Source organism: Hyposmocoma kahamanoa, unplaced genomic scaffold (genome assembly GCF_003589595.1).
Source record: "Hyposmocoma kahamanoa isolate Upper Pololo Valley unplaced genomic scaffold, ASM358959v1 93, whole genome shotgun sequence".
Lineage (NCBI taxonomy): Eukaryota > Metazoa > Arthropoda > Insecta > Lepidoptera > Cosmopterigidae > Hyposmocoma > Hyposmocoma kahamanoa.
In genome coordinates this window covers 20,946,350-20,963,680 of record NW_020654810.1, presented here as the reverse complement: position 1 = coordinate 20,963,680, position 17,331 = coordinate 20,946,350, and the positions used below count along the sequence as shown (strand labels likewise).

Sequence of the window (17,331 nt, the reverse complement as noted above, 5' to 3'; positions counted from 1 at the left end):
TTTGTTATAATTATTAATACAAAGATCGAACACTCAGAAAAAACACTCACAAAAAATTCCTTCGATCCGATCGATATTCAATAAAAATTTAACAAATATTTGTATGTCCTTTAATGTTATGTTTGATTTACTAAGTATACTTTTTATCTATAGATATATCCAATGATTTAAATAAATTTTGGCAACAAATTCCACTTCCCTATACCGTTGGCAATTTGTATTCATAATAGATGCAACATGGGACCAATTAGATCCAGTTGAAGCATATAACTACCAACATTTGTAAAGCGTATTGCCAAAACACGTACCCATTTGGGAGCTATTATTCATTTATTATTTATGAAGTGCCACATTTATAAATCAACACATAGATGACACGCTACATCCGAACAGGTCTATTCAAAGCAAACACTAACAAGTAATCAATTAAGCGTTGAACAGTAAACATAAATACTAAAATTAATTTGCGTGTCAGTAACGAATGTGGTCCAGTAAATAATGCTCTGATATATCTGTTGTATGCGCAGTGGCAGCTATGACGGCGGAGTGCCTAAATGTTAATTACTGTACGGGCAAGTTTAATGAGAACTTTACTTTTACTCTCTTCACGGTGACAAATAATATAGACTAACACGTTACACCACATTGTTTTAAAATTAAGTACTATGTGGATTTTTATTGGGTTACCTATCAAAAGTTCGAAATAACGTTTGGTCGAATTTTCATAATGCTGAAAACGTTTTTTTAGGAATATTACAAAACTAACTGTTATATACATTGACTTACAAATAAATGGACGACGGGTCTAATACAAAAACCACGAAAAAAATGTCCCAAGTCAACCTATTTAAACGTAGTGACATGTAAAGGAATATGAAAAAGCTAAAACGTTGAATTTAAATTGTAATGTCATCGCAGTACTGTCTAATTTTGATTGCTTCGCTGTCAGAAGAAACAAACGAAGACTAAAGCGTGAATGACGCTCTGTATACGATTTTAACGCCCTATATGTTCGGACACTTTTTAGCGCGGACCCGACGTCCATATAATTGTAAGTCAATGGTTATATACGTAAAATAAGAAATTCAAATTAAGTGAACATCTGACATCGCTTAATAACAGATAGGTATAATGTCACTAACCTAACATAATCTTTTCTTTGTCATAAACTCTAATCCAGAATACCCTAAAAGAATTATGGTTTCGTTATAAATCGATTTTCAGGATTACGAAAATTCGAACATACGTATGCGTTACCTTTTTTCTGCAGTAAAATCCCATGTATGATGAAATTTTTTAGTGTAAAACTATGAAATATAGTCAAGTAATAACTGGAGTTTCTTTACCATATACTTTGTAATAAAAAATAAAACTATTTAACCTAGTACATAAGTAATACTCCAGACTGGGCAGTGTTTGAATAGCTTGCAATTGAAAATAAATACGTGCTTATTTATATCTTAATTACCGTTTAAAAATATATTTTGTAATTGGTATTTCAAATATCTGACTACATTACGTATTTGGTAATTGAAATTTTCTAAATACTTTCGTAGCATACAGTTTGTGGTAACTATAGTAATTCTTAGGAAATGAAACTATTTTTCTGGATTTAAATCGCGTACCTACATTTGTATTTTTCAAACAAACCAACTTTTCGGGCCCTTTACAGGTCCCATGGTCACGGTGGTCAACCGTGACCTAGCTTGTTTTAGGTAATGATCAATACAAAGATCGAACATAGAGAAATATTCATTCAATCCGGCTGGATTCGAACCAGGCCGACGATGCTATCCCAACTAAACTACGGAACGAACCAGCGACTCAACGAATGTTTGTGTGCAGATCTTTGTTTTTGGTTGATTGTATTTTATGTTTTAATTTAAAATGAGACATCATTGACTTTTTATTAGTAAAGCTCTTTGTTCTCTTTATCGACTCTAAAAAAAGCATAAACACGAAATTGAGAAAATAAAACGCTGTTTCGTAAGGGTAGGTTGTGGCGGCGATGTTGAAATATCACGGTTCATTTTAAAGTTGACAGATGCGGCGGCGACGCGAGCAGGAAACGTGCGCAGGAGTGGCTTGCCAAAAACCAATAATAAATACAATGTATGTATGTACTAATGTGTCTTTGGCCCAGTATTACTTATTTGAGTAGTCCACTTGCAAACAGTGCTATGTGACATTTGTAACGATTTTTTAAAGTAAGTAAAAGTATTTTAAATAATTTCAAACACTTCAACAATACAGTGCCTAAATTTAGTATAATCTGAACAAATCAGTGTTAAAAAAATTGACTACTCTTGCAAAAGTCGCCATCTTTCTTAGTTTTACACTTTAAAAAGTTGCCATTTTGTCGTCAACCTGCAAACGCTGCTCTATTGAGTATAAACTCGTAATTTTGTCATTCGAGAGGTCAATATTTTGGAGACGATTGGTTTACATACGAAATTCTTGAATTGTATACTCATATTATCGGGCAAGTACAATCAAATGTGACTGAACAAGAAAAAATGACAGATAATAAAGATACATTGATGGTTGAAGACGTGGATATAAGAATCCAAAGGAAATTTAAAATTAGATTAAAGTTGTATTTTTTACTATTATCATAACAAAACTCTCTTTTTTATCACAATTATCAGATAATTAAAAAAGTACTATTTAAAAATCTTTTTTCGGTACAATAATCGTTTTGTTTTTTTAGTTTATGCATTTTTTATCCACGCATTTGACGCAGTTTGATAGTGGACTACTCATTTGACAGTAATTGTTTTGGACGGATGTCGGATGGAGAAACCTGAGTAGATCCCCTGCCCATCTTATCATAATTAACGTAATCGACATTTTAACGAAATTGAGTTAATAACATATCTGAAATCAGTGAAATGAGATCTATAACACCCTATAAGCGTATTTTTTTTTAATTTATTTCTTTATTTGCATGTCACGCATAGTCTTAAGTGGTACAGTACACAAACTTAGAACTATGGTAGGAACTACATGTGATACCCTGTAAGGGAGTAGCAAAATACACTTATGATTATAATATACATTTTAACCATGGAATTATAGAGTTTTATCGTATTACATTCATAAATTTTTCCACTGTACAATTGTCAACTATGTTTAAGTCTTTTAATATTCATAATTTTAGAGAAATAACAATTTTGTCGTCGATGAATAATAATTCAGATAATAAAATATAAAAGCTAATGTCAACTTCTAAATCTTAATTTAGTGTCCAATTTGTATTTGTCAAAATTAAATTTATTTATCTGCATTTTAAACTCTAAATTGTAAATTCGTGCACAGAAACATACTAACGCGTACACATCGATACATTATATTACCTTCAAAAATAGTAATGACATCTAAAAATATTTTAATATTTAGGTACATTATTTATTTACATCATCCATATTATTATTTCTCTTATTTAGTTCTCTTATTTCAGTTTATTGTTAATAGTCTACCTCACCTCGAATTCAAATTTCCCGTACTAATACGGTTCATTTTGCTTGGGCCAAGCGGCAGGAACACTTTATTTCAAAACTTATTTTTTTACAAAAGAAATTATAGCCATTTGGAAAATGTATATCGTATAGTATACGAGTTCTATTTAGTTCAGCCGATATTTAAAAAAAATTGGTATACGTAAAGTACCCATTGAATACAGAGGTTTTCTTGTAAGATTTCGAGGTAAGTTTGTATTTTTTTTCCTATCGTGAAAATCTTTAGGAATCGTGTTTTCACACTGTACAATTATCAGTGTCTATATATATCCTCAATTTTACTGTATGTAATCAAAGCCATTTGAGGTTGTATAGACCCTTAAGTGACGCGCCACTGCGCCTGTCACCCTGAGACACAAGTTGGCAAGTCCCTTGTGCCTGTACTTTCTCCAGAACCCTTACCCTTAAAAACGGGAATGTAATAATGCTCACGTTACTGTTTTACGGCAGAAATAGGTAAGGTGGCTGTACTTCCCTGGACGAACTCTTCCACAAGGAGTGCTACTGCTACCAATGTAAAACCTTTGGAATAACGATAGCTCAGTTGGTAGAGCGGTGGCCCTGGTTTGGTACAGTCACAGGTTCGAGTCCTGTCAGGCCGAAGGTCTTTTTTGTGTTCGCCCATTTATTAATAATATAACAAACTAGTGGAGCAATTTCCCGAAAAATAAATGCATATCATGATAGTAAAAACCATCATGATATGCAATAAACTTTGAAACTCGGTAGTACAGTAACACAAAGCTAGATCTATCATCGTAGTGAACCAAAAATTGGGTTCTTTTATACGTGAAACCCGGAAAATAAAAAAAACGATAACCCGAAAAAATATTCATAGTAAAGTTGCGACACTAATATCATCGTAAAATTTTCAACAGGGTACCTGCGTAAAAAGCACTGACGTAACACGCCTGCGGGCTGTCAACAAAAGTGTTAAAGCTCGAAAATAATATAGACACCTATTGCCACGGCAGAGAACTTTTATTACAGTACAGACGATTTTTATTACACGAACTGAAATATGTTAACTTGTATTTGATATGAAAGATAAATTGAGCGCGGTGATCTAGAATGAATTTATGAAGATATCTGATATTTAACTATGAATTTTATTTCTAAGATACGTACATTTGTGAATGTGTAGTCTCTCACTAATTGTAAAGAAAAACATCGTAAAGAAATCAGCACGTAGAAGAAGATTTACAACTGTACGACGTAAAACTTTGAGGAGACCCGTGCTTTCTTCTTTGTCCCGGCCTTATGTCCTATTTCTTTTGGCGTACTCCTAGTAAGCCACTCCAGGTGCTTTTGCACAAGTACAGGGTCTACAGGCTCTTTATATCACTGTTGGACGGATCCAATCCAAGTGTCAAGACTTTCTTGGTCATATAGTGGTTATCTCTGCGCATTACTACGCATAACGTAATCGGCTTTAAAAAGCTTTTAGTTTTTCCCATATCGTCGTCTTAGAGTGAAAATCTCGTATGTGACTCCGATGTAATTTTTCAGGATGAAGATAAAAATGTGGTGTAATATGTAGTAAATGCACGCAAATGCTAGTATTTTAATTAGTTAAATTATACCTCTTTCAGTTACTATATTACTTTAATAATATATTTGAGCAAGAAATTTATAAGCTTTTCATCAACAAAAACCAGTAAAAATGATCTATGTGAAAACGCGTATGCGAGGTTCTCTCTCTAAGGCGTCGATATTGGAGCCACTTTAAATATCCTCAAAACATACTCGTTTCTATATTCATCTAACAGATATATATATATATATATAGACCTAGAGATGACTCTTGCCCAGTAAACGTATTCTGGCCTGACCATGACGTTGCGAGTTTCTTTTTGAAACGAATATTATATTTTTATAACATTAAAGGTGAAAAAGTATGAGAAAAAAAGCAAACAAAAAACATGTAATAGAAGAATTTAGAGCAAAGGAAATCGTAAATCATCTGAAATGACTGATGATTTAGGTGACCTAATTTTGAGGTTCTCAATTAACGCACTATTTCCGAGCCTGTTTATGTTGCCAATATTTGTGGAAAAACTCGATAAACGCTCTTCGAGGACACTATTTTCAACAGCATGAAAAACAACACTCGAGTACGCGGTGTTTTATATTTTATTCGCAAAGAATATCGGTTTTGACATTCACATGTACTCTTACAGACATTGAAAAATGACTTGTTATTAAACACACTAAAGTAGCTATTAATTTTTCAATAAAAAAAGGACAAATACTGAATATTTAAAGTTAGCTATTTCTATTTACATTTCTGTTGACAAATAGCTGTTACAGATAGCAAGTTTGCAATCTGAAATAATGTTTTATCTTTGTTTGTCCTAATTCATGTTGATGCATTGCATACTAATTAGCTACAACATTACTTGAGTATTTTGAAGGAGAGTAAGTAGTAATTGTATCCACACATTTTGTTTCGATGTGAAGACTGAAGTAAATAATCTTTAAAACAAAATGTCCTGAACATTACTAAAGCGTGGTGCATTTAAGTATAGGCGATTATAACAACAAAACCGATGTATCGGTGTGGGCCGGGCTATTCGCGGCGCACGCGCCCAAAATACCCCTTTTCACACGGCCCCGTCGTCGCCAGTGCCTCGTGGGTTGGTCACAGTGTCTTTGATTAACCCTCCTATTAGTTACATCATGACTTTAAGTTAATGGGAATCTTAAGGGAATTTTTATAAGTAAAGTAAGTTGAAGCCGTCCCAGTTCCAAAACAGTTTAGTTTACAAACGGAGATTGTATAGTGATATTAGGGAGAGGTCGGAATTGGACATGTAGTAGGGTGCTGCTCGCATAAAAACACAAATACAACACTACAAATTATGCAACTCCGAGCTATCGCTACTTAATATCATTATAGTTAGACCCGTCACTTGTTTTGATGACATTTTTTTGTGGAAACCTATGTTTATGATAAAAATATGGCCTAAGTCTTAAACGCCTTGGTTGAAACGAACAAGCTATGAATGAACGGTTTACCTGTACGCAAAAAGAACATTTAGATGAGAACACTTCGATTTCGGACTCTTTATAACGTCTGGAGACGGAAACATAATTATTTCCGGAACAAGGAAACAAACAAATACTCTACCTCTCATTTTTCCCAAATAGGAAAATAAATAGAAAACGCTTACAAGCACAATCGTCAGCTAGCTAGAGTTATTTGTAAAACAAAGTTCGTTCGATCTTTTAATTCAAATTCATGCTCGAAATTCAGATGTTATTCTAGGGAATAAAAAGCTATTTTAATTTAGGAACATACTTTTCATCAACATTTTACGCTACAATCACCCGGATTTTAATAACTGATATGTACGTCTCCCTCTGTGAACTATTGCTAGATCAAATGTACGCAACATTCATCATTCATTGAATACGTCAGGTAATAAATACAGTTGAACACGTCAATACTCTCATATGTCCTTTTAATAAGTCCCCTGACCGGCACTTATTGGATTTAAAAGAGAGCTTTGCTTGCTCCGTTGGAGGCTATAAAAAAGCCAATTCAAGCAACACTGTTAGTAAACAGCATGGAAATAAAACCTGCATTGTTTGGAATAACTAGTGCCCATTGAATCGTCAATATTGAAACTATCGCCTCTAATATGCCCTCACTATAAGCTATTTCACTTTTGCTTTGAGTCAACACGAGTTATTGATTGCAGAGCGACTACAGGAACTTGAGTCATTTATTATTAAAACACGTTGATGGAAAAATATTGATCAGTTATGTCCACTCGTACAGAACTTTTGGATCGAATACAAATTACCTTCATTTCTCAATAAACGTAAGCCAATTTATCACCGTATTTACCGTATCAACTGTTCCAACAAATTGTATTAGTGGGAAAACAAATCCTATTTTCATGTTTAGAACAACCGTGAAGAGGTTGTGGGAAAATAAACATTTGCTACGTAAATTTTCGTTGTGCCTTATTAAGCCAAAATGTTGTTTATAAGGCCCGTATTAATAAACAGCGCCTAAGTTCGATATAACGTGCCAATATGTAGAGATTAATTGCAAGAAGCTTTCCTGTATTAACAAACCATCATACAGTTGCAATGGGGCTCTGAAAAAGTTCGTTCAAGGAAGTACCACTACCATACCTCTTTCTGCCATCACCAAGGTAAGCATTATAATGTGGCGTACATCGATATGATACGATAAGAAGAAGATCTATTTCTGCCGCCAAGCAACAATGTGAGCAGTGTTTTGGTTTTGAAGGATAACGGTGCTAGTAAAACTACAGGCAAATGCGGTTGCCGACTTTGTGTCTCAGGGTAACGGTTGCAGTGGCAGTGCCTCTAAGAATTTGCGATTTAAAACTCTGAGTGGCACTGTAACTGTTATGGGTAGGCGTGTAGTTTACCATCAGACGCACGATTTGTTCGCCCTGTAACTTAGTATCATAAATAAAAATTGGTACGTTGAGTTACCATCTCAAGTGACCAAGAACTAGCTAAATACTGATTAGGACTTAATAACGGTCATGAGCAGAAATGGGCAGTGGGTTAAAACCCAAATATTTTCATGTAAAAAATATTTTTTACAAGAAAAAGAGAGAACTTCAGGCGGTTGTGGATCTAACGACTTTTTGTATCGATTTATTTCAATACGATTTTCAAGCGTATCGATCAGAAAGCAATAAACATTTTGCAATAAATCATTACATTTGAACAAAACTCGATTTACAACAAATATTTAATTGTAAGTAGTTTTGGCCCTCGATTTAATGGGCTTTAAGCCGATTTAAACCCGGCGTTACAAAAAGCCGAGTAAAAACTCGGGTGCTTGTCCATTTCTGGTCTTGATTGCTGAGTGACATTTATTAATGAGTGCAAATTTTTAAAACTCTCTAACAATGCGTAATCAATCAATGATGTGCTTAAGCGAGTCATTTATTAACAAAAACATTTGACTCAAGTAAGTTCTTAGGAGACCTATACCCAGCAGTGGGTGTTAACGGGCTGAGATGATGATGATGAAGTTCTTAATATCAATCCTGCACTTGAGTTTGATTTATTAATACCGACGTTACAACATACCCAATATAGTATACAGGTTGTAATAAAAAGATGCATAGTCAAGAGCACATCGAGCTTAACACTTTGGATCGATCTTATTACAAACGGCTTAGAGTTGTATTTAAATTTAAAGTGACAAACTTGACCGTCTACCTAGATATTTTGGTGTAAACAGACTGTTGAATTGGTTAAATAAATCCGTCAAAGACGTCATTCATTAGTAGAGATATTCATTCGTTAACATGAACAACTTTTACTGTACTAAATAAATAAAATATACTATATACCAAACGAATAAATAATTTTTATTAATTAAGAATCTATAGCTTGAAAATTTAAGTGACCTTACCCATTTGGCACGTCTGTGCTCAGCTGGTCCAGAAGTGAATCCACTGTCGGCCTGGACGACGCAGGGCTTGTAGCGCCATTGGTGCGAGCATATCCATCTATAACAATTTAAATAAGAATTTAACACTTAGAAATTTAATAAATACTCATATGAATATTAAACATAATGTTACTTTACACTCCTAAACGTAAATAGATGTCTCTGACTGTAGCGACTATATAACAATATCGACCACAACAAAGTGTCATATGATAGAAATATCTACATTTATATTTAGATGTCGAAGTACGCTGATTATGCGCAGGATTTAAAGATGCAATTATTTGCCAAAGGCCTAGATTTATAATAGAACGATGAACGAAGAGATGCCAAGTAAAAATTGGAATGAAGCTCAGATTTCAAATCATTCCTTATTTCTAATTATGAAGTCGATTTACTAAGGTATTTGGTTACGAAAATTGAGATAGAAAAAAGGGCTTATTTTCGTTGCGTCCCATAAAATGTGCCCCATTTTTGTAGCGTCCGAAAAGATGAGTGTGCAATTTTGGGACTGTAATTATGTCAACAAAATAACATTTATTTACGATTCGTTTAGTCTCATTTAACAATTTGGTTTTAATACGCATGAGAATAAAAATTATTTCACTAATTCGTTTGTTAGTGGTCAGATAAACATTACGATAGACAATACATGTCCATCCAGTCGCACGAAAGGAAACTACGTATGACCATCCTCTAATCCTATTTGTCAAAAACTTACTCCCGTATTTTCTTTGAATTGTTAAAATTATTTGGTTGTATTATTATACCGCGCGTGATTTTATATAGTAATAACGCCTTACATTAAGAAAGGGGCACATTGAAACATAAATAATTTGGGGCACAACGGAAATAAGTACATACACAAGTGCTTGTCATAGCCGTACAAATTTGGTCTCTTATTTATTACTGTGTAGAGGATATGCAGCGAACGCGGCAATGCAAACATTTTCTTTTCTATATCTTCTACTAAGGACGAGAATAAATTTCTTACGCAAGTCAGACATCGCATAATCCGTCTTAACTAGAAGGTACTTGTTGTGTACATGTTTAACAATTATTAATACTACTCACACACCCTATGCCTGTATATGTTGTATGTACATCTGTTAGTGCATTCTGATTCAGTTTTATCTGTGTATGGACAGAGTTGTGTATACAAAACACAATTAAACTTTAGTGATGGTAAACGACCTTCAACTTAATTCGATACAATTTAATCAAACGTAATCGAATATATCTGTATTTCATAGGTTTTTTCAACAAATTACACTGGAAATCGTGAAATTGATCAAACACTACTATTTATTCGTAAGGTACATTTCACTGCCTCTACGCCCTTCAACCTAAGACATAAGTTGTAAAGTCCTATATGCCTGTAATTTCACTAGCACCCTTACTTACTCTTCAAAACCGTAACGCAATCATACTCATATTACTGCTTGGCGGCAGAAATAGATATAGTGGCAGTACTTCCCTGGACGAACTCTTTCACAAGGAGCTCTAGTGCTACTAAACGATTACTGACTTCTGATAATTTCTTTAAACTTATCTCTACGAGACGCCTAAGGCACTGAGTGTTTTTGCAGGTAAAAAATTCTATTAATGTCGGAGGCATTATTCCAAAGCAAATTGCCGCATCAATATAATCAATGTACAATGGACGCAAAAGTAGATTCTCCTAATGCTTAGCACTAATTAGGCCGGCGTCCAAAACTTTCAGTCGCTCGGTATTACAGCGGAAACAGGTGGGCTGGCCTGCATCTTCAATGCCTAGAACATCCATAAAACAACAAATTATTTTGTGTTTATTTCGTTCTTTAGTTATCTTAAGACACTACCAGATCTCTATTTACTCTGACCCTTTTAAATAAAAAATATATATAAAAAACACGTAAGAATAGGCAACTATATATCCTTGAGTAGACGTTATATAAAAACACATAATATAGTCAATGACATATGAAACATATGACATATGTATAATATTACATGAAAATACATGACAATTTAGTTTTAAAATTGTGTTAAGTCGCAAGCCCGAATGGATGCATGTTTCAAATACAAAAGAGCAAAATGTATTAGCTGACATACAGGTGTGTTAAAGTGACGAATGAATTAGAAGAGCATATTCCTTGGAACTATGACAAGATGTAAGCAAAACTGGCAAAAGTAAACGTATTTACGTCGTATAACAAAGTAGCTAGTTTGTTTTGGAGACAGATGGGTAAACTTAATGACAAGATATACTCGTGTGTGTAATCAAGGAGCCAGTAAAAAAATGTACCCCAATGATATATGTGAGAAAGATGCGATTAATACGGCTACACACATTGTCAACCGGTAAGACTAAGCCCGATAGCTATAGATTAGGAATCAGTTGACTTTAATCTTTAATTCATTGGTCATCATGAAACAGACGAAGACGTCAAATTTTGCTTTGTAACATCACATGTATGTTTGACAAAAATTATCTAATTTAAAAACAATGTACCTAAATTTCTAGTCGTGGAACTGCGGAGTTCTCTAACACAGGTAGGTATATTTTGCTTATTAGAAAGCTCCACTTTACCATTATGCCATGATTATTGAAATGAAATAACGTTATTTATTGTATAGGAAATGAAACTATTTTTCTGGATTTAAGTCGCGTATATTTGTTGTCAACCGTGACCATGGGGACCTGTAAAGGGGCCGAAACGTTCAAATAATCGCGAAAACCTCTCGATATGTTATTTATTGTATCTAATACCCCCTTCGTTGAATCGTACCTTTCCTGCATAACGATTGATGCAGTGCACGCAACTATTGAACTGACCTGCCGCATACTTCACGCGTCCCGGTACGGTTTTCGCACAAGTTGAATGTAATTGCGTTTAATAACCAGTCGCCTAAAGCCCCGCCTTCGAAGATTTGACCAGACGGATTTGGTCGGAACGTCGGAACTGTCCAAGCTTGTTTGACAACTGATAGCGTGTAGGGCACATTACGAAATGGTTGATGATTGACAAATTCTCGCGAAGGTTATAATATCGTTTAACCGATAATAACAAAAAAATCAAACAATTAGTAAACATCAATCAGAAAAAGTGCTCGGAGTAACTGATTTATCATTTTACAGCAACACTTTTCATCTGAAATAAAAGTATGGTTGCCAACATTTCATGACTCTATTTGAATGATTTCAAGTTTTAGATCAAAATCAGATTAAGAATATAAAAGATGTGTATGTCTTTTCATTTAATTATGTTTCGACACGTATAGAAAATCAAATCCTTTCTATGCGCATTGAAAAGACACAATTGATGTTCAAAATATTAAAAGTAACTCAGAAGTTAGAAAGAAACGACACATTTTACGTTCTAGTAATAATTTTGCTAAAAGGGGACAGAGTTTTCCCCTAACCATTTTTTTGTGTGTCTGTTGAAATTTCAAAACACTCATATTGGTTTTCTGCATGGTTACTTAATTTGATTAAAAAAAACAATATTTTTCATTATTATTAAAATAAGCGAATCTGTTAGTTATTTTAAATAAATATGGTCGCTGATATCCTTAAACATAAATAATTTGAACCTCAATGTCGTGCGCAAGGTCACATTTGAATATATACAACATAGATGTCAATTTATTTTAGTTTTACTTCAAGACTACGACCTTACCAACACCTGCCATCATAATTTTAACGAACAGTATCATTCAATTGATGCTCTTGATCAAGTAGTTGTGATATTTGAGACAAACGAAGCGATTTATTGGGAGTTTTATATTGTTTTCGTATCCGTAGCGCACTATAGAAACAGTTAAGACTAGTTAGCGGTAATAAAAAATGCGTCAAGTATAGCCAAGGTATAAGAGTAACATTATTCAGAAGATGTTACCATATAAATGTGTTTTGGAAAAGTAAAAAAACGATAGATTGTTTGAACCATGATAATATTTATGAAATAACTGAACAACAAGATGATGAGTGGTACCAATGTGTTAGTGTGGTAAACAATCGGTTACGTATAGCTAGTCGAAATTAGTTTAGTGTATGATCTATTTCTGTGCAGTCGAGGGAAATGGCGGTTGTGGCCTTGCCAAGAACAACATTCGGATATTAGTATTAGTTAAAATCAAGGCGTTATTTATTAACATCGCATAAAATAACATAACGGGATAACATAGGATTTGTTAGGGTAAAAGTGTATGTAATGGGTTGATATGGCTCGTTGTTTCCGTTAATAAGATCGACCTGTTCATTAACTTGTTACTAGATTGTATATCCCGAAATATGAATAGATACCAAAAGTATGTCAAGCTTGATATTTAAGATTTAAATAAGAACCGTTCAAAGTCCAAAGTGTAAAGCCTGATGTACTCTTACACCTTTATTTTGCATCCTGTATAATACGCTGAGTATAAAATTGTACAGCCCGCATTCATAAATATATTAAGACCTTACTTAACTCAGCTGACATGAAGTCGTCAGTAAATTAATTTAACGGGGTTTTTACCCTGTATTTGTACTTGTACTTGGTGTAACGGGCTAGTGTCCGCAACTCGACGTCAAGGCGCCTATTTTGCGTGTGGAAACCCTGTATTTATTTTCTATTGTTGTTATAGTGACAGCGAAAGTTTTAAAAATGTTGAAATAAAATATTTACTGCACTTTTCTTACTTCGTTTGCATAAATTTCGTAATTTTATTATTGATTACACAAAATACGTTATTTTATAATTTCGGCAAGATTTCAATTATACTTAACAATTTGTCGTAAAACAAAATTACAAATCTTTCAATTTTAAATTACAAATTTTTGTGGTGAGTTTGTAATTAGATTACAGAACTAGAACGCATATCATACGTCAGGGTAGAGCATTTAAATTTGAGTTTAGACTTTAAATACGATTTATTCGCATTTTATATCCTTTCGCATTTTTAATATTTTTAGAACATTAAATACAACCACGGAACGAACAAGTCTTGCGCCTGTTAGTAAGCGACGCGCATATCCATAACAGTTTCAGTGCCACTCAGAGCTTTAAATCGCAAAGATCTTATGGGCACTGCCCCTGCGCCTGTGACCCTGAGACATAAGTTGACAAGTCCCATGTGCATACAATGTCACCAGCACCCTTACCCTTCTAAAACGGAACGCAGTAATGCTCATATTAATGCTTGGCGGCAGAAATAGGTAACGTGGCAGTACTTCCCTGGACGAACTCTTTCACAAGGTGCTCTACTGCTAATGCAAATGGTAAACTGGTTTCACGCTTTACACATATGTACACATAACTATTGTCAATACTGCTTTATAACATGTTGATGCTGGATTAGGTCAACACCGAACGGCCTGGAAGATCTCAATACGATCAAAAACAGTTAACTGTTCCCTAACTGTTAGCCTAATCGAGCCTAACTGTTGTTCTTATTTCCACGATTTCACAGGGACCCACATTGTGCAAGTCGTTCGTACCTATTCATCGCATCATTAGCATATTGCAGTCCATTGCTGGACGTAGGTATCCCCCAACATGCGCCATTTGGTTCCTTATTGATTTGTTAGTGCCAGTATTTTGTACCATCACAAAACGTATGTTTAAATCTGATGAATAATTATAGTCGAAAATGTCCATGCAATAAGAGCGAAAAAGACGTGCGTATAAATGAGACGAGGGGCAAAACTGTGTCCCATAGATGTTCTTAAACATACGCTGTGTCAGTTCTACTCATGAAACCTGACATCTCATCTCAATCTCGTCGTCTAAACACATAGAGACAATCCACAAAATCCTCGTATAACATAACGACGAAGAATACAATTGCAAGCAAAGTACAAGTACCGAATAGTATATATATAGCTATGAGTAGAATGTCGCTTTCGTCTGTGCCTTTGATTGCCTTACTCATTGTAGTCTGGTTCAACCAAGTTACCTGCTCATAAACTGATGGATTTGCGCCAATGGCAAATTTAGAGGAATCCACTTCACGGTCTGATTGGTTTGCTATGTATGCGATATTGTTAGTGTTTTGTGCCATCACAAAACATATGTTTCAATTTGGTGATAGTAATAAAACTTTCTGCCCTACAGGCGGACAGGCTAAGGTATTTTCAATCTGATGAATAATTAATTATTTTCAATTTCTGTCTGTCTGTCTGTTTTGATTAATGTATTGCTCGAAAACTATTTTTGTTCATCTGAAATAAACAGGCTATTGTCAAAACCATACTGCCTCGTTTTTAGTCGGTTATTTTATGTTTTCTGCTCGTCTTTTAGAGCTTTTGATTTTTTTTATATACGACTGGAGGCGTCGCCTATGGACTGCCCCTTCTATCAAGGCACAAGCAAAAAACTTCCATCGCACAATAGTTTTCGGAAAACAATAAAAAAGCAATATAACAATATTTTAGTATAAAATAAACTAAATAATAAACTTTTTTTAAATTAAAACAATTATTAACTGATATATAATAAAACAAAATTTTCGCCAGAGAGCGCGGTAACGTAAACATCGGCTCTTTATTAATTTAAGTTTAAAAATTTTAAAAGAAATAATATAAACATCAAAGTGCGGAAATTTGAATCAAATCTAATAAATATTGAGTGTTTTTGTTTGTGACAACTTTCAAGTTGTATTTCAAAAGATATAACAATATTGAAATAGAGGACCAAAAATGTTGTGAATACTTCACAGTAACTTTAGCAATATTTTTAAATATGAGAAGTACACCAATATCACATCATAATATGGATAAGTGAAGCGGTAAAACAAAAACATAATTTAATTGACAAGAACAGTGCTTAATTTTAAATGTTTACAAATAACGAACAATGAAGTTTTTATCGAGTTCTTAGATTTTCGCAATTGTTACACATAGGAAATGAAACTATATATTTCCGGATTTAAATCGCGTATATTTGTTTTTTCAAACAAACCGGATGCAGGAGTTTACAAGCTTGACTGTGAGTGCGGTCTCTCTTATATTGGACAAACAAAGCGAAGTATTTGTACCCGCGTCAAAGAACATATAGCTGATGTCAAACACCGTCGCATAAACAAGTCTGCAGTCTGCGAGCATGTCATGGATAAACCTACACATTCAATGAAGTTTGACAAACCCCAGGTCCTTGCAAAAGAAGTCCGTTATCTACCCAGGATGCTGCGAGAGGCCATTGAAATTAAAAAACATCCTAATTTCAACAGGGAAGATGGTTTCTCCGTACAACCAGTTTGGGATCCAGTATTTCCTCTAATGAAAAATCCCAAACAGACATAAGACTGCAGTGCTAATTAATTTGTTTTAGTTTATTCTAATTTCTATTAATAATTAATAATAAATTAAACTTAATAAAAATTCATTCAATAAATAATTTGTAATGTAGCGTAAATTGGTATGTTTTCATTGTAAAATTAAAAATAAGGTATTTAATTAATAAGTATTGTAACTATAGTGAAAAAATAGGGTGGTTTGCATTAATATTAGACATAACTGGTTGAAGACTGTACCACCTCAGTCAACCGTGACCATAGACCTGTAAAGGGCCCGAAACATCGGTTTGTTTAAAAAAACAAATATACGCGATTTAAATCAAGTTTTTGGTTTTGAGTTGAACTGCGACGTGTATGTTGCTACATAATTGATTCACACAGTTGATCGATATCCACGAATTACAAAAAAAGAAAATATAGTGATGATACCGTCTTACTATTTCGGCGTGTGATTCATCTGGTTAGTAGGCAAGCGGTATAACTCATGAGCGCCAAGCAGACGACCTAGGTTCAAACCTACGATTTTAAAATAATTTTCTGTTTTCTTCATTTTTTCTTCTCTTTTATTTTTTGGACATTTTTACACGATTTTATTAAAGAGATTTTTATAACTACTAATATAATGGGGGAAAAAATGCTATAAATGTAAAACAAAAATTGATAACAGAGAATACCTCAACTGTGGGACATGTTCTGTGTAGTTCCATGTCAAGTGAACTGCACTAGTGTTTCAATAAAACGGTTTTATAGTATTATGAAACCAAGTAACAAAGCTAATTGAAAATGTGATGTAAGTTCAACAAATTCACAGAAAAAACTAAAAATATTAATAAATAATGAAACATCTGCATCAAATTTGACAAGCAAAAAAGTTAACCACATCGTCGTCCCCGCTCTTTGCGGTAAGTTCTAACACAGCAGGAGATACAACGCTAGAACAAACCCAGCAGATAACTGATACACCCATTTCTTCGGCTGAAATGCAATCTATATCGACCCCACTGCCACCAAATCAAAACATAACAGAGAACATAACATACAGGAAAAAAGGGAGATAATTAATAATAGGGGTTAAAGTATGAAATTGCCGATTTGTACTGAAAA

The 17,331-nt window shown here is 34.0% G+C and overlaps 1 protein-coding gene across 4 annotated transcripts in view; it reads right to left on the bottom strand.

Moving 5' to 3' along the window:
* The window catches only part of LOC113237179 (paxillin), a 181,120-nt gene that overhangs the window by 12,113 nt on the left and 151,676 nt on the right, over positions 1 to 17,331 (bottom strand). For all 4 annotated transcript variants that reach the window (XM_026473499.1, XM_026473497.1, XM_026473498.1 and 1 more), the window contains one exon: positions 8,932 to 9,028. In XM_026473499.1, coding sequence (XP_026329284.1) covers positions 8,932 to 9,028 — 97 coding nt within the window. The remainder of the gene's footprint in view (positions 1 to 8,931; positions 9,029 to 17,331) is intronic.